Source organism: Pseudophryne corroboree, chromosome 6 (genome assembly GCF_028390025.1).
Source record: "Pseudophryne corroboree isolate aPseCor3 chromosome 6, aPseCor3.hap2, whole genome shotgun sequence".
Taxonomy (NCBI): domain Eukaryota; kingdom Metazoa; phylum Chordata; class Amphibia; order Anura; family Myobatrachidae; genus Pseudophryne; species Pseudophryne corroboree.
In genome coordinates this window covers 173486184-173511257 of record NC_086449.1, presented here as the reverse complement: position 1 = coordinate 173511257, position 25074 = coordinate 173486184, and the positions used below count along the sequence as shown (strand labels likewise).

Below are 25074 nucleotides of genomic sequence, written 5' to 3'. Positions count from 1 at the left end.
GGGTGAAATCAGGCATTTTGCCTGTGTATCCGATCCGATGCGATGCCCAGCCCCATGAGCGTAGGATCGGATCCCCTAGGTCGCTAGTGCTGCACTCGTGATATATCGTGATCACCTGGAATCGTATGGAAAAAGGTGTGTTTTTTTTGTGCCTGCGATACGTCATAGGAAGTTTGCCTGGCATTCTCAGGACACTCCCGTCAGCGACAGCAGAAGAGCCCAGCAGATTAATCCAATCAAACCGGATATTTTATTGGCCTAAGTAGGTATTTCCACCAATCATTGTTCATCTAGCACACTGACCACCAATGTATTCACACTGTCCACCAATGTAATCACACTGACCACAATGTAATCACACTAACCACCAATGTAATCACACTGTCCATCAATGTAATCACACTAACCACAAATTTATTCACACTGACCACCAATGTATTATAAATTATTGTTCACATTTTATTATTTTCATGGGGGCCCAAAGTCATTTTCAAACCCCCTTATGGCCATGTGTTTTCTCTACGCCACTGTACCCCCATGCTGTACCTTGTGTTTCAGGGGCCCCAAAGTAATTTAATCCCCTTTATGACCATGTGTTTTCACCGCCACTGTACCCCCATGCTATACCACGTGTTTCTGTGTGGCCAAAGTGATTTTAAGCCTCTAATGGCCATGTGTTTTTTCACATATTGTTTTGGTTCTAAATAGCTGCAAATGATAAAATCATTTTCTCGTTGAGTCAATTCACTATGAGTATGATGATAAGCAACAAGACACAGCTAGCTCCATAACTGCAGGTCATTACCCCTGGCAGGAAACAAGACGCACAAGTCTAATACCATTTCACTAGGGGGAGCCACACAGAAAAAACAAAGAGTGCAAGATGGCAGCAAGTACAATCAATCATCACTCTATTGGCAGTAGCTAAGGGGTGGATTCTATGTCACCCACAGAACTAAAATAGAACAGGAATTATATTTCTTCTTGCACATTTCACTGAAGGACAAAATACTGTGGAAATATCTTTTAGCAGATCTAGTGACTCTGGGAAGAAAGGCATGAAGTTCCCTGCAGCAGAAAGTATGGCTATGTGTAGGTCCTTACAGCTGAAGCTAGCCAGTTTGGTGGAAATAAGCATTGAGACCACTTTTGGTGCCAAACAAGGACTGTTTTATTAGCATACCATAGTCCTTGTCCTTGACTGTGACTTTGAAAAGGGGGATATTTTACAGCGTCTCTAAAATGTATTGAGAGGCTGACTGGAGGAATCAGAGAATATCCCAGCAGCATCATTGCTGTAAATATTCCCGCCATCATAGCCAGCTATGGCTGAGAACACTATGTGGTACTTACTGAGCTGAGCTTTTCATAGCTTATCCCCTAACAATGACATCTGAGGATGATGCTGTGTGTTACATACTAGTCCTCTCACTTGATCCGGCCTTCCTCTTGGGTTCACCTGGGAGCTAGGACAGAGTGCTTCATCACTATGCTGGTGCACTCAGGACTTGCTGAGATTGTCGGAGTGGGAAAGTTTTGTCTCCCCCATTCCTATGGTTAATACATATTGATGCTATTGCTTCCTGCTTCACCTTGAAAACTGGTGAAGCAGGAGTTGTTGTATCAGAATGCTATGTGCTGTGATAATACATCTCCCTGTACTAGAATCATAAAACAAATGATAGTGTTATTACACATAAAAAATAAGATTTTACTCACCGGTAAATCTATTTCTCGTAGTCCATAGTGGATGCTGGGAACTCCGTAAGGACCATGGGGAATAGCGGCTCCGCAGGAGACTGGGCACAACTAAAGAAAGCTTTAGGACTACCTGGTGTGCACTGGCTCCTCCCACTATGACCCTCCTCCAGACCTCAGTTAGGATACTGTGCCCGGAAGAGCTGACACAATAAGGAAGGATTTTGAATCCCGGGTAAGACTCATACCAGCCACACCAATCACACCGTATAACTCGTGATATTATACCCAGTTAACAGTATGAAATATAACTGAGCCTCACTAACAGATGGCTCATAACAATAACCCTTTAGTTAGGCAATAACTATATACAAGTATTGCAGACAGTCCGCACTTGGGACGGGCGCCCAGCATCCACTACGGACTACGAGAAATAGATTTACCGGTGAGTAAAATCTTATTTTCTCTGACGTCCTAGTGGATGCTGGGAACTCTGTAAGGACCATGGGGATTATACCAAAGCTTCCAAACGGGCGGGAGAGTGCGGATGACTCTGCAGCACCGAATGAGAGAACTCAAGGTCCTCCTCAGCCAGGGTATCAAATTTGTAGAATTTTGCAAACGTGTTTGACCCTGACCAAGTAGCAGCTCGGCAAAGTTGTAAAGCCGAGACCCCTCGGGCAGCCGCCCAAGATGAGCCCACCTTCCTTGTGGAATGGGCTTTCACTGATTTAGGATGCGGCAGTCCAGCCGCAGAATGCGCAAGCTGAATTGTGCTACAAATCCAGCGAGCAATCGTCTGCTTCGAAGCAGGAGCACCCAGCTTGTTGGGTGCATACAGGATAAATAGCGAGTCAGTTTTCCTGACTCCAGCCGTCCTGGAAACCTTAAATTTCCAAGGCCCTGACTACGTCCAGTAACTTGGAATCCTCCAAGTCCCTAGTAGCCGCAGGCACTACGATAGGTTGGTTCAAGTGAAACGCTGATACCACCTTAGGGAGAAACTGGGGACGAGTCCTCAATTCTGCCCTATCCATATGGAAAATCAGATAAGGGCTTTTACATGACAAAGCCGCCAATTCTGATACACGCCTGGCCGAAGCCAAGGCCAACAACATGACCACTTTCCACGTGAGATATTTTAAATCCACGGTTTTCAGTGGCTCAAACCAATGTGACTTTAGGAAACTCAACACCACGGTGAGATCCCAAGGTGCCACCGGAGACACAAAAAGAGGCTGAGTATGCAGCACTCCCTTAACAAAAGTCTGAACTTCAGGCAGTGAAGTCAGTTCTTTTTGGAAGAAAATGTACAGAGCCGAAATCTGGACCTTAATGGAAGCCAATTTTAGGCCCATAGTCACTCCTGACTGTAGGAAGTGCAGAAATCGACCCAGTTGAAATTCTTCTGTTGGGGCCTTCCTGGCCTCACACCAAGCAACATATTTTCACCATATGCGGTGATAATGTTGTGCGGTCACATCATTCCTAGCCCCAATCAGCGTAGGAATGACTTCCTCCGGAATGCCTTTTTCCTTTAGGATCCGGTGTTCAACCGCCATGCCGCCAAACGCAGCCGCGGTAAGTCTTGGAACAGACAAGGCCCCTGCTGCAGCAGGTCCTGTCTGAACGGCAGAGACCATGGGTCCTCTGAGATCATTTCTTGAAGTTCTGGGTACCAAGCTCTTCTTGGCCAATCCAGAACCACGAGTATAGTTCTTACTCCTCTCCTTCTTATTATTCTCAGTACCTTAGGTATGAGAGGCAGAGGAGGGAACACATACACCGACTGGTACACCCACGGTGTCACCAGAGCGTCCCCAGCTATCGCCTGAGGGTCCCTTGACCTGGCGCAATATATTTTTAGCTTTTTGTTGAGGCGGGACGCCATCATGTCCACCTGTGGCCTTTCCCAATGGTGTACAATCATTTGGAAGACTTCCGGATGAAGTCCCCACTCTCCCGGGTGGAGGTCGTGTCTGCTGAGAAAATCTGCTTCCCAGTTGTCCACTCCGGGAATGAACACTGCTGACAGTGCTAACACATGATTTTCCGCCCATCGGAGAATCCTTGTGGCTTCTGCCATCGCCATCCTGCTTCTTGTGCCGCCCTGTTGGTTTACATGGGCGACCGCCGTGATGTTGTCTGACTGAATCAGTACCGGCTGGTTTTGAAGCAGGGGTCTTGCTTGACTTAGGGCATTGTAAATGGCCTTCAGTTCCAGAATGTTTATGTGTAGGGAAATCTCCTGATTCGACCATAGCCCCTGGAAGTTTTTACCCTGTGTGACTGCCCCCCAGCCTCGAAGGCTGGCATCCGTGGTCACCAGAACCCAGTCCTGTATGCCGAATCTGCGGCCCTCTCGAAGATGAGCACCCTGCAGTCACCACGGTAGAGATACCCTGGTCCTTGGAGACAGGGTTATCAGCCGATGCATCTGAAGATGCGATCCGGACCACTTGTCCAACAGGTCCCACTGAAAAGCTCTTGCATGGAACCTGCCGAATGGCATTGCTTCGTAGGAAGCTACCACTTTTCTCAGGACTCGCGTGCAGTGATGCACCGACACCTGTTTTGGTTTCAGGAGGCCTCTGACTAGAGATGACAGCTCCTCGGCTTTCTCCTCCGGAAGAAACCCTTTTTTCTGGTCTGTGTCCAGAACCATCCCCAGGAACAGTAGACGTGTCGTAGGAACCAGCTGTGCTGTTGTAGCACTTCCCGAGATAGTGCTACCCCGACCAATAACTGCTCCTTGGACCTCGCCTTTATCAGGAGATCGTCTAAGTACGGGATAATTAAAAACTCCCTTTTTTTTTTGAAGGAGTATCGTCATTTCGGCCATTACCTTGGTAAATGCTCTCGGTGCCGTGGACAGACCGAACGGCAACGTCTGGAATTGGTAACGACAAACCTGTACCACAAAACTGAGGTACACCTGGTGATGATGGTAAATGGGGACATACAGGTAAGCATCCTTGATGTCCAGAGATACCATGTGATCTCCCTCGTCCAGGCTTGCAATAACCGCCCTGAGCGATTTCATTTTTAAGTTGAACCTTCGTATATAAGTGTTCAAGGATTTCAATTTTAAAACGTGTTTCACCGAACCATCTGGTTTCGGTACCACAACATTGTGGAATAGTAACCCCGGCCTTGCTGAAGGAGGGGTACCTTGATTTTCACCTGCTGGAAGTACAGCTTGCTGATTTGAGGTAACGGCGAGAGGGAGTCGCCTCGAACTCCAGCTTGTATCCCTGTGATACTACATGCAGAACCCAGGGATCCACCTGTGAGCGAGCCCACTGGATGCTGAAGTTCTCGAGATGCGCCCCCCACCGCACCTGGCTACACCTGTGGAGCCCCCGCGTCATGCGGTGGACTCAGAGGAAGCGGGGGAAGAATTTTGATCCTGGGAACTGGCTGACTGGTGCAGCTTTTTCCCTCTTCCCTTGTCTCTGTGCAGAAAGGAAGCGCCTTTGACCCGCTTGCTTTTCTGAAGCCGAAAGGACTGATAATACAGTGCTTTCTTAGGCTGTGAGGAAAACCTGAGGTAAAAAAGTTTTTCTTCCCAGCTGTTGCTGTGGATATGAGGTCCCAGAGACCATCCCCAAACAATTCCTCACTCTTATAAGGCAGAATCTCTATGTGCCTTATAAAGTCAGCATCACCTGTCCAGTGCCGGGTCTCTAATACCTTCCTGGCAGAATGGACATTGCATTAATTCAGGATGCCAGCCGGCAAAATATCCCTCTGTGCATCCCTCATATATAAGACGACGTCTTTAATATGCTCTTATGTTAGTAAAATAGTATCCCTGTCTGACAGGGTCACAGACCACGCTGCAGCAGCACTATCCATGCTGAGGTAATTGCAGGTCTCAGTCTAGTATCTGAGTGTGTAAATACAGACTTCAGGATAGCCTCCTGCTTTTTATCAACAGGTACCTTCAAAGTGGCCGTATCCTAAGACGGCAGTGCCACCTTTTTTGACAACGTGTGAGCGCCTTATCCACCCTAGGGGATATCTCCCAGCGTAACCTATCCTCTGGCGGGAAAAGGTACGCCATCAGTAACTTTTTAGAAATTACCAGTTTCTTATCGGGGGAACCCACGCTTTTTCACACACTTCATTCACTCATCTGATGGGGGAACAAAACACTGCCTGCTTTTCCTCCCCAAACATAAAACCCTCTTTTAGTGGTACTTGGGTTAATGTCAGAAATGTGTAACACATTTTTTTTATTGCCGGGATCATGCAACGGATGTTCCTAGTGGATTGTGTATATGTCTCAACCTCGTCGACACTGGAGTCAGACTCCGTGTCGACATCTGTGTCTGCCATCTGAGGTAACGGGCGTTTTTTGAGCCCCTGATGGCCTTTGAGACGCCTGGGCAGGCGCGGGCTGAGAAGCCGGCTGTCCCACAGCTGTTACGTCATCCAGCCTTTTATGTAAGGAGTTGACACTGTCGGTTAATACCTTCCACCTATCCATCCACTCTGGTGTCGGCCCCACAAGGGCGACATCACATTTTTCGGTATCTGCTCTGCCTCCACATAAGCCTCCTCATCAAACATGTCTACACAGCCGTACCGACACACCGCACACACACAGGGAATGCTCTTACTGAGGACAGGACCCCACAAAGCCCCTTGGGGAGACAGAGAGAGAGTATGCCAGCACACACCAGAGCGCTATATAATGTAGGGATTAACACTATAATTGAGTGAATTTTCCCCATAGCTGCTTGTATAAACAATATTGCACCTAAATTTAGTGCCCCCCCCCTCTCTTTTTAACCGTTTGAGCCTGAAAACTACAGGGGAGAGCCTGGGGAGCTGTCTTCCAGCTGCACTGTGAAGAGAAAATGGCGCCAGTGTGCTGAGGGAGATAGCTCCGCCCCTTTTTCGGCGGACTTTTCTCCCGCTTTTTTATGGATTCTGGCAGGAGTATTTATCACATATATAGCTTCTGGGACTATATATTGTGATTATTTTGCCAGCCAAGGTCTTAATATTGCTGCTCAGGGCGGGGGGGGGCCCCAGCACCCTGCACCCATCAGTGACCGGAGTGTGAGGTGTGCATGAGGAGCAATGGCGCACAGCTGCAGTGCTGTGCGCTACCTTGGTGAAGACTGAAGTCTTCTGCCGCCGATTTTCCGGAACACTTCTTGCTTCTGGCTCTGTAAGGGGGCCGGCGGCGCGGCTCCGGGACCGAACATCAAGGCCGGTTCCTGCGGTCGATTCCTCTGGAGCTAATGGTGTCCAGTAGCCTAAGAAGCCCAAGCTACCACCAGTTAGGTAGGTTCGCTTCTTCTCCCCTTAGTCCCTCGCTGCAGTGAAGTAGATAAAGACAACCTTTCTGTCAAACTGACAGGTGGCAACACCCCCTTTCTCCTAGGCTCCACCCCCTTTAATATTAAATGATAGTGTTTGATATCGCTTTAATATAAAATTGGATATAAAATTTTATATTAAATTTATAGTGTTCGATATTAAACCGTATTAAAAGATAATGACTTTGAAAAGAGTGTCACGTAACACCAGTCGCAGAATGTCCTGCAACACCAGGCGCAGAATGCGCAATAAAGATCACAAACCAGCTTGTGATGAAAAAATTCACTATTTTGACTAGTCTGTACACTTTCAAACATTACTTTGTTATAGTTCACACATTCCAACAATTTAAACATCACGCTTGGTACACATGGTACAGTTTTAAAAAGCATAATGACTAATGACCATGTCCATTTTCTTAGATGTACGGAAGCATCACACATGGCACTAATTTAAAAACATATTGATTTTAATGACCATGTGTGATAAATGATGACAGCACATTTTAAAAATCCACAAATCTACGGACTACAATATGACCATGTCCATTTTCTTAGATGTACGGAAGCATCACACATGGCACTAATTTAAAAACATATTGATTTTAATGACCATGCGTGATAAATGATGACAGCACAATTTAAAAATCCACAGATCTACGGACTACCATGACAAAACAAATTCAAAAGTCTTAGTACTACAGAATACAAAACTTGTAATGATGACACCTGTTTATTAAACCAGCTTGTTATCTCTGTAGAAGAACATTAGCGCCCCCTACAGGGTTATGTGTTGACTCAAATGACAGTGCTTTTAAATAAATATATATATATATATATATATATATATATCCCTTATCCAAAATGTTTGGGACCAGCGGTATTTTGGATATCGGATTTTTCCGTATTTTGGATTAATTAGATATCATAATGAGATATCATGGTGATGGGTCCTAAATCTAAGCACAGAATGCATTTATGTTACATGTACACCTTATACACACAGCCTGAAAGTAATTTTAGCTACAAATCAGTAAGCCAGTGGATATTTATGGAATAATAAAATAATTTGTTTTCATGTACATTAGTTCATAAGAACTTCTGTATAATGCTTTTTATGAATTAATTTTGTTATTAAATAATTTTATGGGCTTTTTATGAATTAATTTTGTTATTAAATAATTTTTTTCTAATTGTTTGTTTGGCTGACTTTTTGGGTGGTTGGTTATCCACTGTAGGAATCCAGAAAACCTCATCTTCTACAGTATAAGATATACCCATTTGGAAGGACTTCCATTCAATCTATACAAGAACTTTAGAGCACTCAGGAATTGTTTTTTCTGTATATATATATATATATAAGTATTTGGTATGTTTTTGAAGCGCTGAGTACGGTGTGTAAGGTACCGCTAACAAATTATATCTTTATTGTAACTGAAAAGAATTATTACATTTACTAATGTATAAACCAAAGTTTATATGCTTAAAAACCCCGCCCCAGCATCTTGGAAATGTGGGACGGCATACCACAGGTTGGTGGGGGCCATATGGCTCACAGCCATGACTATAAGAATAGGACACAGCTCTGAAGTGGGACAGAGCACTGGGAAGGAATTTCAACCGAAGTTGCATCGCTATACACATGTGAAGACATTATGGTAAGTAATAATAATAATAATAATTTTATTTATATAGCGCTCTTTCTCCAATAGGACCCAAGGCACTTAAGTGTTATTACAGGTTGAGTATCCCATATCCAAATATTCCAAAATACGGAATATTCCGAAATACTGACTTTTTTTTAGTGAGAGTGAGATAGTGAAATCTTTGTTTTTTGATGGCTCAATGTACACAAACTTTGTTTAATATATAAAGTTATTAAAAATATTGTATTAAATGACCTTCAGGCTGTGTGTATAAGGTGTATATGAAACATAAATGAATTGTGTGAATATACACACACTTTGTTTAATGCACAAAGTTACAAAAAATATTGGCTAAAATGACCTTCAGGCTGTGTGTATAAGGTGTATATGTAACATAAATGCATTCTGTGCTTAGATTTAGGTCCCAACACCATGATATCTCATTATGGTATGCAATTATTCCAAAATACGGAAAAATCCGATATCCAAAATACCTCTGGTCCCAAGCATTTTGGATAAGGGATACTCAACCTGTATTATTATTATTATTATTATTATGCAGGGTTGCAGATTAAATGTGATAATAGTGCAATCTAGTGGATCATTTTGGGAATGCACCGACACTGTATTTCATGTAAATCGTTTGACTGACCTCATGTTTATACAAATTGCATATTTTTTATTTTACAAATATAGCTGTGAATTAATGTGATTAAAGTGCAAAAAAGTTGTATAAAATGTTAGGATGCGCTTCCTAACATTTTATATTCCATTTTTGCACTTTAATCTACAATTGGTATTTAGTAAGTACCATTGGGAGCAGCTTAGTATTGTTAGTAAGTACCATTGGGAGCAGCTTAGTATTGATTAAATTAATTAATTTTGTGTATGATAAAACGAGCAGGATAGTTGATCATACGAGCACCAGGGATTTCTTTTGGTTTTTAATTAATGTGACTGCCTGAAGGTTGTTTAAATATGTGGTAATAGTGCCATCTAGTGGTTCATTTTGGGAATGCACCGATACTGTATTTCATGTAAATCGTTTGACAGATATTAATCGTATCTCATTTTCATTATTGGTTCAGAGACAGACAATGCAGAACATCAACAACAAAGATTATTTCATGTGTACATCCGGATCCGATGATGATTTGCCAAGTTATCAAACGACCCATGGTAAGCTATGTCTATAAATACCATTGACACGTTTTTATTTATATTTAAAGTTTAAATAGTACGAAATTATAGTCAAGGTCTACAATTTGTTCATTTTTACTTATTTTTAAAAGTTTAAATAGTATGAACGTACAACAGTCTGGATACATTGATAAGTAATGAAATAATTATTATTTTCTCATTTTTATTTCTCCCAATTTAATGACAGTAACCACAAACACAGAGAATTTCGATTCGGTTGGAGATAGCCCATTTGGTTTAGATTTCAGCGTTATACCCGATTTTACTAATATTTTGGAATTGGCTCCAGCCTGTAAGTAACATGATATTTTTATTTATTTTTTATTTATTTATTTATTTATTTTTTATTATTATTTTTATTTATTTATTTATTTTTCCACGGCTTAAGAATTAAAAATAAACCTTGTACAGTTGTGCTGATTTGTTGTCAACTGTACACACTTTATATTCTCAATAATACATCTCTCTTTCATGTTATTCTAATTTTATACCGTATGTAATATTTATTTTTTCATTTTTTCACCGGCTAAAGATTCCACAAAAATGGATGATGCAACGGCTGATGGTATTCTACGGGACATATTGAACAAACCTGAATATTGTCACAACGCCGCTATACAGACCAGCAATGTTGTTGATGAGCGACCGTTTTTCCCCCACGCGACAGGGGGTCGGGCTAAAACATTCGAATATAAAGCAGGTGTGTATTCAAACACTGTTATATGGTATATTGTTATGCAGTGATTTAAATGCTGATTTACGTGCATCGGCGTTTATATTTATTTTATAATATATGTATTACAGATGATGCTGTAGCAAGGCGATATGATCCTACGATACCAACAGGCCGTGATACAGTCGCGCAAATACACAGGCCTAGTACAAGCGGGAAAACATCAAAACGCACAACCGCCGCTGAAACGGAGAACCATCATTTCGCAACAGCAGGTGTGTAATCAAACACTGTTATATGGTATATTGTTATGCTGTGATTTAAATGCTGATTTACGTGCATCGGCGTTTATATTTATTTTATAATATATGTATTACAGATGATGCTGTAGCAAGGCGATATGATCCTACGATACCAACAGGCCGTGATACAGTCGCGCAAATACACAGGCCTAGTACAAGCGGGAAAACATCAAAACGCACAACCGCCGCTGAAACGGAGAACCATCATTTCGCAACAGCAGGTGTGTAATCAAACACTGTTATATGGTATATTGTTATGCTGTGATTTAAATGCTGATTTACGTGCATCGGCGTTTATATTTATTTTATAATATATGTATTACAGATGACGCTGTAGCAAGGCGATATGATCCTACGATACCAACAGGCCATGATACCGTCGCGCAAATACACAGGCCTAGTACAAGCGGGAAAACATCAAAACGCACAACCGCCGCTGAAACGGAGAACCATCAATTCGTAACGCCGTCGATTGTACATAACAGCCTAAAGGATGTTGCTAGGTCATCGGTTATGGTAGTGCATAACGGTTGTATCAACCCGAACAAACGAAGGCCGGCTCGACCAAGAACGAATGAGAGAAGTCATAATTCAGCATTTACAGATCTTAAAAGAAAATTGTCATATTCCGAAAATGATAAGCCGCAACGGAGAAGGATCGCGTTACAAACTGTATCAAGCGTAAGTAACGATGTTGCTGTAACATCAAAACACACAGCGTTTAACACTGCAGACCGGGATGTCGCTGGTAATACAAAGACTGTAAAGGTTAAGAGGGCATCGCGTCTCTCAAGAAGTAATGTTAAGCAATTGCCGCAATCAGCTGTAATCACAATTCCAGATACACAGGTTTGTTCTGAAACAGAAACAAGGCACATAGCAGGCATTGGTTTGTTATCAAATGTTGACTCAAGAAGTAATGTTAAGCAATTGTCGCAAGCCGATGTCATCACTATTCCCGATACACAGGATTGCTCTGAAACAGAAACAAGACACATAGCTGGTAATCATGTGATATCAGATATTGATGACATAAATGGGCAAGAGCTTATTACAAACTGTGTAGAGTCAACGACACAAGAACCGCAGAATAGTTCTGATGAAGTATTATCAGCCGTTGCAGGAATTCCCGGTAATACTACAACAGTTGATTGTGTAACATCAATGCCCAATATTTTTACAACGACAGCCATGGTACACGCATCGGCTGATGCTTGTGCACCGGCGCGAGGGATAGCGCCCGACATAGTTGATGAATGTCAAAATACAGAACAATTAGGCCAAGACGCCGAAATACAATTTTACGCGTTGTTGGGTAAGATACGGGAAGATGTTGAGAACATGGGCGTAAAAGCCGGATATTTGTTAAAACACATTAAAGGTGTGAGCCACGGTAGTAAATGTAAACAAGACATTGTTAAAGAAGTTGTTGAGACGTATATGAATGTCATGTCAAAATACATAGGCCCTCATTCCGAGTTGATCGGTCGCAAGGCGATTTTAGCAGAGTTACACACGCTAAGCCGCCGCCTACTGGGAGTGAATCTTAGCTTCTTAAAATTGCGACCGATGTATTCGCAATATTGCGATTACTAACTACTTAGCAGTTTCAGAGTAGCTCCAGACTTACTCTGCCTGTGCGATCATTTCAGTGCTTGTCGTTCCTGGTTGACGTCACAAACACACCCAGCGTTCGCCCAGGCACTCCCACCGTTTCCCCGGCCACTCCTGCGTTTTTTCCGGAAACGGTAGCGTTTTCAGCCACACGCCCCTGAAACGCCGTGTTTCCGCCCAGTAACACCCATTTCCTGTCAATCACATTACGATCGCCGGAGCGATGAAAAAGCCGTGAGTAAAAATACTTTCATCATAGTAAAGTTACTTGGCGCAGTCGCAGTGCGAACATTGCGCATGCGTACTAAGCGGAATTTCACTGCGATGCGATGAAAAATACCGAGCGAACAACTCGGAATGAGGGCCATAGATCGGTCAGTTAAGACAACTGAATTTATTAAAGCCAACATACATCATTTTGCAGAAATAAATGAAACTGAGCCGTGACTAGGCATGTTAGGCAATGGTTTGAAACGTGTTTTAAATTTAAATGCCTGTAAAAAAAAAACCACGAATTAAACCTTGTTTAACATACAAGATCTCACAGTTATTCCGACGTGCAAAGGTGAAACAGGCTGTAACAACATTAACCAGATTGAGAAAGCGCAAGCGGCACAGGGAACATGTGGTAGGCGGGAAGCAGATTGCGATGTATGTAGATTTAGATCAATCGCCACCCCAAGCATTACCGATTGACAAAACACAGAATGACAATATTGAGCGCATTGCAAGCCCCATATATGATGATGCAGGCGGTGTTGAGTCACCCGGTAATGACGAAGGTCGGCAACATGTATACTTAGAGGCAATTAACTGTTATGAACGACAACGACCGTATTTCAGAGCCGTTGAGTACCACAATCACTATCGGTTTGTTAATTTGGACAGGGTTACATCATTTGTAGAGGGGGTTCGAGCCGTTCATACTGCTATACAGGCCATGCTCGATGGCGTCCTTGCGGGCGTGGATCCTGCCGACCGCGTTCAGCTTAGATTGGAGGGGGGTGGGTTACACAACGCCATCTATTCGCATCGTAAGCCGCAAGAAACATTAGACGCTGCCAGTTTTTTGAACCAGATTACAAACACGCTTCAAAGTAACGCTGAATTCTTATTATCCACAGGTTTAAGATTTGTGATCAGTATTTTTAGGAACAGGTCAGGAAATGGTTTGACCGGTAGAAGTTTACACCGCTTGCCCCAAAGTTTAATAATAAAAAAAAAAAAGAGAGATACCTCTATGACTTCAGACGCATCGGTAATAACCTGTGTTTGGCCGCTAGCGTCTGTAAACTTCTGGATAAAGGTAACAATGCCAATGATCATGTAATACAGGAGAGAGCGATCCAACTACATAAAGCTTTGAATCTGCCGCTTGATAAAGCGGTCAGCTTTAGCGATGTTGCAATTTTTGAAAATTATTTAAATGTTTCGATCAATCTCCTCTATTACAATCAAGGGGATTGGAAATACTACTGTACGGACAGCCGTTACAAAGACACGCTGTTTGTGCTATATCACGATTGTCACTTTTATGGGATACTCGATATCAAAGCGTTTCTTGGAGCCCGATATTATTGCATCTGTTGTCATAGCGTTTACCATCATAGAAATAATCACGATTGTCTTTTCTTTTGTAAGGCTTGTCACAGGCCGGATTGTATTGGCGACGGTGTGACTGCGTTAAGGTGTTCGGTGTGTAGGGTATTTTGTCGATCAAACGAGTGTTTAGAGCTACACAAAGCTTTAGCTCTTGATCACAAAATATCCTGTCTTGAACATGTATATTGTGACAAGTGTTGTCTCTACAGGCGAACAGATCATAACTGCCGAGGCCTACAGTGTCCTATTTGTAAGGTGTTCGTTGATGGGTTTTCGAACCATTTGTGCTATATACAAACCATCAAGCCGGAAGAGCCCACAAAGAAATACATCTTTTATGATTTTGAGTGTATGCAGGAGACGGGTGTGCACATACCAAACTACTGTTACGCTTTAACATTAACGGGGGAGAAAGACTGGGAGTTTAAGGGTGTTGCGTGTATCGAAGACTTTGTAAAGACGTTCATGAAACCAAAATTTGAGCATTACACATTCATAGCCCATAATGCAGGTCGCTATGATGCGTATTTTGTGCTGCGCCAGCTGATTAAGGAGAAATTAAAGATGGAATTATTATCTAGAGGCGGCAACATAATGTGCATCACGGTAAAAGATTTGAAGATAAGATTTATCGACTCTTTAAATTTTTTACCCATGCGGCTTAGCAAGTTACCAAAGGCGATGGGGTTTGACGGTACCAAAGGTTATTTCCCACATTTTTTTAACACAGCTGATAACCAAAATTACATAGGCGCTATGCCATCAATAGAGTATTTTTGTCCACAATACATGATGCCTGATGAATTATCTGAGTTTACAGCCTGGTATAAACAGTATGTACACAAACCGTTTAACTTTCAAAAAGAGCTCGTACGATATTGTAAAGAAGATGTGAAAATATTACAAAAAGCTTGTGATGCTTTCAGATCGGCTGTTATAGCCATGACAGAACAGGAATTTCTAATAACAAAGAAAAAAAAAAAGGTTGTGGTTAAACGTCACATCAAAGCTTTTCAATTAGTCACGTTGGCTTCCGTATGCATGGCCATGTACCGTTGTAAATTTTTACAGGAAAAGACACTGGCCCTTGTACCGGGTGATAACTATCACAAGACTCAGAAGCGTTACTCAACGCCAGCCATACAGTGGTTAATGTACATAGAACACAAAGAAGGTGTGAGTATAAGACACGCTTTACAAGGGGGTGAGAAGAAAGTTGGTAAATACAGCCTGGATGGTTACGCCGTGATTAACGGCACACCCACTGCTTTTGAATTCCAAGGTTGTTTTTATCACGGCTGTGGTGCTTGTTACAACGCCGATGATAAAAACAAACTGACTAAAACAACCTACGGTCAATTACACCACAAGACGCAGGTAAAGTTGCACTACCTTAAACGTTGTGGATTTCAGATACGTGAAATCTAGGGTTGTGAATGAAAGTCTATGCTAGATTCTGATGCGGATCTACAGGCTTTTCTGAAGGGTAAAGAATTACCCGAACCCTTGGAGCCGCGTGATGCTCTTTATGGTGGGCGCACAAACGCCATAAAGCTGTATCACAAAACAGGCTGTGATGAAAAAATTCACTATTTTGATTTCACCAGCCTGTACCCGTATGTTAACAAAACCAAAACGTATCCTATACAGCACCCACGCATTATTTATAAGGATTTTGGTGATGTCACAAAGTATTTAGGTTTTGCCAGGGTTAAAGTTTACCCGCCTCGTGGCCTATTCTTTCCGGTTCTGCCGGTTAAAATAGGCGGCAAGTTAATGTTTCCATTATGTCGCACATGCGCTGAGTCTGGACAGACTGAGCCGTGCGTTCATGATTCAGAAAAACGTGCACTCATCGGTACATGGTGAACCGTGGAACTAAACTTGGCTGTAGAAATGGGGTACATGGTGTGTAAAATCTATGAGGTGTGGCATTTTGATGAGATATCTGACAAATTGTTTTCAGGCTACATTAAAACGCACCTCAGGGATAAACAAGAGGCCTCTGGTTATCCCGAATGGTGTACAGACGCCGAGAAACGCCAAGAGTATATAGACGCCTATCAAAAAAATGAAGGCGTGTCTTTACGACCCGATCACATAGAAATCAACCCCGCTAAAAGACAAATTTCAAAATTGTTTTTAAATTCCTTATGGGGTAAATTTGGTCAACGTAGCAACATGCCCAATACGTGTCTAGTGACCGATCCCGACAAACTTTTTGAATACGCGTTCTTACCGTACTATGACGTGTCCGCTTTGGACTTTGTTGACGATGATACAGTTATGGTAAATTGGAAGTATGCCAAAGATCATTACACCAGGGGCGCAATTTCAAATGTAACTATAGCCATCTTTACAACTGCTTATGCACGTGTTGAACTGTACAAACTACTGTATAGATTACAAGATAGATGTCTTTATCACGACACAGATTCTGTAATTTTTGTCAGTAGACCCGGTGACTGGAGCCCGCCATTGGGTGATTATTTAGGCGAGTTGACCAGCGAACTACCCACAGGCACCCATATAACAGAATTTGTCTCAGCCGGTCCCAAGTCATACGGCTATCGACTAAACAACGGAAAGACCTGTTTAAAAGTTAAAGGTATAACGCTCAATGTTGATAATGCGCAGCACGTTAACTTTGACAGCCTGAAAGAACTGGTCTTAGATTATCCTTTAAACCCCGAAGGCGATGACCAGAAAAAGGTTGTGATCCGTCAACCCGGTATAGTACGTGTGAAAAAGTGCTGGCAGATAGAGACGCGTACTTTGCAGAAGACGCAAAGGTGTGTTTATACTAAACGGTCTCTTACGGACAACTTCACAACACTGCCGTTCGGCTATTAAGATGGACACCAGATTTCAGCACCCTTTCTAATGTATTTTAGCGGGTCCGTCCAATTCGGGTAAAAGTTATTTTGTGAAAACGCTGTTGCAACACGCTGCAACACATATGACTCATGTACCTGATAATGTTGTTTGGTTTTACACCTGTTGGCAACCTATATACGACCAACTTCTGTGTGATTACCCCGGTACGCGTTTTATAGAGGACTTACCAGAGTCTTTTAGCGATGATCAACTTTTTCCCCCTGATAAGATTAATTTAACAGTGATTGATGTTTTGATGGACGCAGCAAGTAATAATTCTGAGGTTGAGAAAGCTTTCACAAAGTATGTACACCATCGTAATCTCAGTATCCTGTACCTTGTCCAAAACATATTTTGTCAAGGTAAAAAGAGCAGAACTATACATTTAAACACAAAATATATGGTCCTGTTCAAAAACCCCAGGGATAAAATGCAGGTGGGCATTCTGGCTAGACAAATGTACCCATCGAAACATCGTTTTTTTCTCGAATCCTATGAATCCGCGACGGCTGCCCCTTATGGGTATTTACTGGTTGATTTAAGAAACAACGCTCTTGATGATTATCGTTTATGAAGCGGCTTATTCCCACCAGACACGCCTGTCGCTTTTGTTATTAAGAAGCGTGGTTCTATAAAGCTATAACCGTACAACCTTTAGTCATTTGTTGTCATTCTAACAACGGTGAACATGTCGGGACGGATAAGACGTAATTGGGTGCTTTTAAAAACGTTAATTAAAGCAACACCAATCCAAAGAAATGCTATTTTATCCAACGCTTCAAACGATTTAGTCACGGCTATTTGTGAGATAGCGCTCAACACGCTTAAAGGTAAAATACCGCTGTCTCAACGACAGTTGAACTACCTTAAAAAGAAGCGAGCGCTTATAAAATCACTTTGTAATAAGAAATGTGCCATTGGAAAAAAGAAGAGGTTGGTTAAACAGTTGGGTGGTTTTATCGGTTCGCTGCTTGGTTTTGTTATACCGCTAATTACAGGACTATTGTCTAATCGCTGATGGAGTACACTGAGAAAATGTATCTGGTGCCTCAGAATCAGATAGACCGTTTACATAACAAACCGAACAGCGACGACATACGTAAAACAGCAACGCACGGTCTAGATGTAGAGATCGTGAAAATACTACAGAATAATGATTTATCAGAATATGAAAAAGCAAAGCGATATACAATGTTGTTGCAGAGATATCTGGTGTTGAGTAAACAGGCTGATAGTGAAATGTCAACTTTAGCTCTTTTATCACCCGTTGCAAAATCTGTTGATGAATCAAATAACACGACACAACCTGTTGCGCCCGATGCTGTTTATCATGAGCTTTTGAGCGGTGTTAATGACCGGTATAAGAAAAACTGTGAAATACTATTGAGTAAAATGACACGCTCTAAACACATCACAGACTGGAACAGTAAAGGGGAGTTTCTGTACAAAGGCATCGCTGTGCCTGGTTCCAACATGTTAGATTTAATAAGAAGCATCACGCAAAGCCACGGTGTGTCGATCCGTAATATACCGAATGGGTGGCCTGAATTTATGCGGGCAATGTCTGAATTAAATATTCCCTCAACCGTCATAGCCAATGCTGCAAATAGAATGTGCTTAGAACGCTTAAAAGCTGAGAAGCAGGAGGCCTCTGATAGTGCTGTGACATCGCCCATGTCGTTACAAACCCTTAACAAAGGTCGAATAAATGTTTTAAGTCCCCCAGGTTTAACAACACAGCACGGTTACTTACTGCCTAGGAAAAGATCCGTAAATCTATTTCAGGATTCACAGTGGCTGAAACTATAACATATAACTAATTTATAATCTTTTTATACACTGTATTTTGTGTTGGTATTTTGCGCCACAATGTTTAACTTATGTCAATAATATTTTATGTAATGTTTTAAATGCTTCTTTACCGTGTTATATATATATATATATATATATATATATATATCAATAAAATATGCTTATGCTTTATAAAACAACGTTTTGTTCTTTGTTTCTATTGCTGTAAACGGAAGAAATTTCAAGCACGCGATAAAGTTTACTAAACAACGTTATTTATTAGAAAAACATCATAGATATGATGCGTTGTACATAAAACTTATCAAACAGAATGTTGATTACAAGTTACACAAACAATACAACGTTGTGCGTAACACGCTTCACACACAACGTTGTGCGTGAAACGTTTTATGTACAACGTGCCATAGTTATGACGCGTTGTACATAAAACGCTTCACGCACAGCGTTGGTTACAAGTTACACAATTCTGTATATATCTGTATGCATAATGACTCAGACAATGGCTTCTTGGGAGTCGTCTTACAAAATTTGAAACAAAACAATCATTACGTTTTGTGTCATCACTAAAACGGGCCAGTACATCCACATATTTGTATTTTTTACACATGTAAAATATAAAGTATATGCAATATTGACCGCAAACGGTGCTGTTAAAATTTTGCACCTGCTTATTTTGGTGATAAACACTTTTTGAATTCAAGTTTAAAAAATGTATTATTGCTTTTGGGAATAGGGGGCTGTCAGGGGCTAACCCGTAAGAATCAAAAAAGTAACATTCACGCTGTTCGTTAAAATAAGCGGCCAACCAGTGCTCACCTGGCTGCCCGCTGCTATGCGTATTGATTACAAACGCGCAGGGGTATTGCGACAGTTTACTGACCGGTAACATATCGCACGGATACGTTCCTTTAAAAATATGCCTTGTGCTTTGCACGGCGTACAGAATACAGTTTATCTGTAATGTGTTAATTTTTTCAGCAGCGTAGTGTTAGTTTATTTCATTTATAGATAATCGTACAGCACATCGCGCCTTTGATTAATCTCGATGATGTTATCAAATAGAGCGTATATTATCACATTGACTGTCCGGTACAACGCTTCTGCAAAGCGGAATTCGGCACGTAGATTGCCTGTTCTTATCAGAGAAAGGTGTTCTCCACACTCCTGTTCTGGTGAAAGGTCAAAAGCAAATAGCGTGTAGCCCCTGAGGTACTCTTCGCGGTCAATCAGTATACCATTGTCAGATTTCTGCTTATTTGTGATCTGTATGAGTGACATATACTCTCTTACAGCATTACCGCGTTCAAAGTCGGGTTGAAATGGCTTGGCGGGGTGCGGCGTTCCATCCAGATAAAGGGACGCAAAACTTACATTTTTATGTTCAAAGCAAAGGGGGTTCCGGCTATGGATTCCTGAAAATTATTCGTTATCCACAAAACCGGCTATAACTGTTTTCGGCACTTGTCCTAAAAATAGATTTTCTAGATTAAATACTCTACTGCCTGTTGGTACGCTGTAGATTTTCATCCCAACGCGGTCAATCGCGTATTTCGCGTTACCGTTTAACAGGGCCTGCGCGTGCCCAATCCGCACGGCCGGTGAGACCTGAACTCTTTTCACGAACAGGGATGCCGCTGTGATCTGTATTTTAAAGGCATCCGCCTCAGACGACATTAAGCAGAATGCGTCTTTGTTTCTGGTTAGTTTAATCTTCAGATCAACGGCGTTTAAAATTAGTTTATGTTGATGGAAAAGGTCGCAGTGAAGCGGTCCTAGCAGTTCAACAGTGCGACTCTGCTCTGTTGCTCCTGCTCGTTTTTTGAACCCCGTATTCGGCCCGTCCAGCGCCGTGTTGTTAAATTCACCAGCCACATCTTTGTAAAATAATCCTGTTGTGTGTTTTGTTGACAATGCATCCGAGCTGTAATTCAATATAGTCTCAATGTACGCGCGGTATGCGTAAAGATTGTTGGATTGTGATATGAGCCTGTCGCCCAAAGTTACATCCACTTGGTTGAATAAAGTCGCTATTGGGTAATTAATAAGTGCGACCCGCGCACCTTGCGGTATCGGCGTGTTATCGGTTCGTACGATCTTGCATGTCACGTACAACAGCGTGTTGTTCAGATCGTAGTAGTGTTCACCGCTGGCTGCTATATAAAATTCAAGCGGAGCTGTGTCGGATAACGCCGCTAAAGGTTGAACTTCGACGTATAGACTTTTCTCTATGCTAGTTTGTGTCGGGGGTACGTCAAAAAGATCCAGCTCTGTTTTTGCACATTCAACGGATTCGTGGTGTATGAAAGACATGTTTAAAAAATATCACCAACGGCGCTCTTCGGCTTTCTCTTCTTCTTTGAGTTGCGTCGTCTCTGTTTTTTATTTAAAAAGGGTATGTCCCAAGGCGGAAGCGCTATCATACGCTTCCGTTTTCTTTTAGACACGCCTTTTCTTGTATATATTAGTCCTGAACCGTCTTGCTTTGCTTGGTTCGCCTCGTGTATCTTATTCACCACAGCCGTTGTGGCTTGCCCGATAACATCTTTTGCTATACTACGAACCGCTGTCTTCATATGCGGTTTAGCCAACTCTAAACCTCTCCGGAAAAGAGGAACAGCTTTTCTGAAAAGACTACGAAAAATACCGCCTAAACCGCAGCCGTACATGTATGCGCTGCCGTGAAAACCTGGTAATCCATTACCGGCTTGAGATTTATAATATTGCGCATAGAGGCCCGGATCGCCATAATTTTTTAACAGCGACCATTCTGCTTAGTTAATAAAATTCAGTTTTGCAGCGTCTGAAGTGTAGCTTCACGATCGCTTTCCCAAACTTAAATGCCATGTTCTCGTTTTGGTCGTTCTTTATCGCTATGGCTATCGTGTCAAAATGTGTTTTGCACAATGGTACGTAATCGGGCTTCTCGTATCGTATTGTGACAACCTCATTGTTATAACCCTTCATTTCAACAGTGCGAAGTAGCGGCACATAACTATCCCCGACCCGTTGGTGTTCGATAATGTCTGTGTACACGTACATCGTATATTGGCCGCCTTTGATGTCGGCGCATGGTTTAGAAATATTAGTTTTAGGTTGTAAACCCAGTATCCATGTCAGCTTAGAACCGGCGTGGATTTGATACAACAGTTTACTGTCGCATGTTACAACGCGTGCAAATGGATCATACGTTAGTCTTAATCCAACGTCCAGTTTCAGTTGTACAATTTCAGCGTTGATTACGTTCAGTAACGCTTCGATTGTTTCATAAAAACCGGGTTTAATGCACAAACTCGAGACTCTCGCCACCGGCTGGTCCGCCGTTCCATCCCATGATAATTGCAGTCTACAATCTTGTAAATCCAATGTATTCCACGTATGCGGGTATTGTATCTCAGTAAGTGCTACTTCCCATTCGCCATTTAAGTCTATCGGTTTAGCCAACTTTGTCGTATAGTTAGAAATCTTATTTTGCGGGAAAGTAACAGCCGATGCGTTGCTGGGTAAGGTTATGTAGAACGCCTTGTCATCCATCGCTTGTCTTGTTTAGATACTGATGAGATTTATATGTCTTTTATCACCGATGCTGCGACCCAACTGTTAAATTTTGCGGGGTACCCGAGCCACTTGACTAACGCGTATTTACGGCCTCTGACCGTCTTATTTTTTTAAATCTTTTCCGCTTTGTAAACACTGTTATAGTTTTTTGGTATGCTTTGAAGCTCTTCGGGGTAAAAACTACCTGTTATAACTTCACCGTACAGATCTGCCAACTTATAAAGCGGTTTAAGCCCTTTAGTGTTCACACTATGTACAACAAAAATCTCCTTAGAAAAGCTCTGTTCGTAACCTTTCTGAAATATGTCCTTATATTTAGATATACGGACGTGGTCACCGATTCCTAAACAAACGGGGGCTTTCTTACTTCTAAAGTAATCACCGTAGGTCGTTTTGAAGACACTCAGTGCGTTAGAGTCATTCACATCGTTTTGAGCGCACTTAATCGTTCTATGGTATGTGTTATTATAGCTGCGTATGAAGTCTTGTAAAACGTCTATATATCTGTAGGTATTCTTTGCCGTGAAATAGCGCCACATGCGTGTTTTTAAAGTCCTATTGAAGCGCTCTATAACAGTCGCTTTCACATCGTTATTGGTCGTGAAATGATTTATACCGTATTTTTCTAACACCTTTTTTAGGTTTCTGTTTAGAAACTCTTTACCATTATCGGTTTGTAGCTTCATCGGCACATCACCGCGCTGGAATATTTTTTCAAAAGCATTAGCGACCGCTGCTGCGTTCTTAGCGGTCAGACTTTCACCCCACACCCTCTTACTGAATATATCGATGATTGTTAATATGTATTTAACACCATCGTTGTATTTTGACAGATCTATCAGCGAGACCAAATCGCATTGCCACTGTTGGTTTATACCCGATACACAAATCATGTTCCTTTTATTGTTTTTTCTTGCTGGCTTGTGCAGCGTGTAGGCGTCTTGTTCTTGTAACCACTTTCTTACGTCGGATCTTTTAAATTTATTTTTAACCGACCCATAATATTTATCAATGCCACTAAAACTACCTGGTTTTAACACTGTGTAATATGCATCTTTCATCCGCTTGATTTGACGCGCTGCGCTGCGTGACATTCTGCGACTGGTGTGACGTGACACTCTTTTCAAAGTCATTATCTTTTAATACGGTTTAATATCGAACACTATAAATTTTATATAAAATTTATATAAAGCGATATCAAACACTATCATTTAATATTAAAGGGGGTGGAGCCTAGGAGAAAGGGGTGTTGCCACATGTCACTTTGACAGAAAGGTTGTCTTTATCTACTCAGTGAGTCTGTTGCCAGCAGATCTCACTGTAAAATAAAAAACCTAAATATACTTTCTTTCTAGGAGCTCAGGAGAGCCCCTAGTGTGCATCCAGCTCAGCCGGGCACAGGATTCTAACTGAGGTCTGGAGGAGGGTCATAGTGGGAGGAGCCAGTGCACACCAGGTAGTCCTAAAGCTTTCTTTAGTTGTGCCCAGTCTCCTGCGGAGCCGCTATTCCCCATGGTCCTTACGGAGTTCCCAGCATCCACTAGGACGTCAGAGAAATTAAGTATAGGCCAACAGAAGTTACTTATTATCACATATAGGGGCAGATGTACTAAGCCTTGGAGAGTGATAAAGTGGAGAGAGATCAACTAACAACCAATCAGCTCCTAACTGTAATTTTTCAAACCCAGCCTGTCACATGGCAGTTAGGAGCTGTATGGCTGGTACCCATACTGTGCCACACTATAGTGCCTCTACTTTCATACTGTACCACATTGCAGTGCTCCAGTTCATATTATGTAACATTATAATGCCTTCGAGTTAATTGTATACCACATTACAATGAGCAGGTCCAAGGGCATAACTAAATATAGTGTAGGTACCAAGGCAAAAGTTTGTTAGGGCTCCTATGTACCTCTCAATGGTGAAAAAGGTATATAACACATGTAACTATGACAGGGAAGATAGGCCCCTCTCAGCTCTGGGCCCCATAGCAGCTGCACTCCCTGCACCAAAGGTAGCTACTCCCTTGGATTAAAGTCCACATTTGCTGTATGTCATACATAATGGTGATGTAGCTTTGGTCATGCCCGGGTTATGGTTACTTTTTGTCAGCGGTGATCCTCTTAGTCATAGGGCCTAAAGCCACAGTGCGAAAATAAGTGAGAAATATATTTTCCTCTGACATGTTGTTGTTAAATGTCATTCACTACAACATTACCATTGCATGTGAGACCCCTAATGCTCTGCAACTGTATACTGTACCATTATTCATAGGGAATTAGCACAATTTCACCAAGTGTTCATGTAGCAACTTTACAGGAGTCCAGTTCAGCAGGGATCTGTCCTACATTTATTAACTATGGAACAAGAAATTAAAACAATGGGTTATGTGTGTACTTACACTATTAGTAATGGGACATCGTAACTTCTCAAGTTAAAGGGTATTCCTGACAGCCACACAATGAAATTCTCTAGTGTGTCACTTGTACTTCTTACTATGCTACATAGATTTGACACCGTCCAAAGATCAATACTAGATAGAAATATTTCCATATTAAGTGGTGCAAATTTCTATAAAAGAAACCGTAAACATTAACACATTACAGCAAGAGAGCACATGCAAATAAATTAGCAAAAACAGAAGAAAATTATCTTTTTATATATATATATATATATATAAAATAAGAATTTACTCACCGGTAATTCTATTTCTCGTAGTCCGTAGTGGATGCTGGGTACTCCGTAAGGACCATGGGGGTATA

The 25074-nt window shown here is 41.9% G+C and overlaps 1 protein-coding gene across 4 annotated transcripts in view; it reads right to left on the bottom strand.

The window, feature by feature from the left end:
- Positions 1-25074, bottom strand: part of LOC134936845 (disintegrin and metalloproteinase domain-containing protein 9-like) — a 211728-nt gene that overhangs the window by 94888 nt on the left and 91766 nt on the right. For all 4 annotated transcript variants that reach the window (XM_063932126.1, XM_063932127.1, XM_063932128.1 and 1 more), the window contains one exon: positions 24714-24883. In XM_063932126.1, the coding sequence (XP_063788196.1) occupies positions 24714-24883 (170 nt within the window). The remainder of the gene's footprint in view (positions 1-24713; positions 24884-25074) is intronic.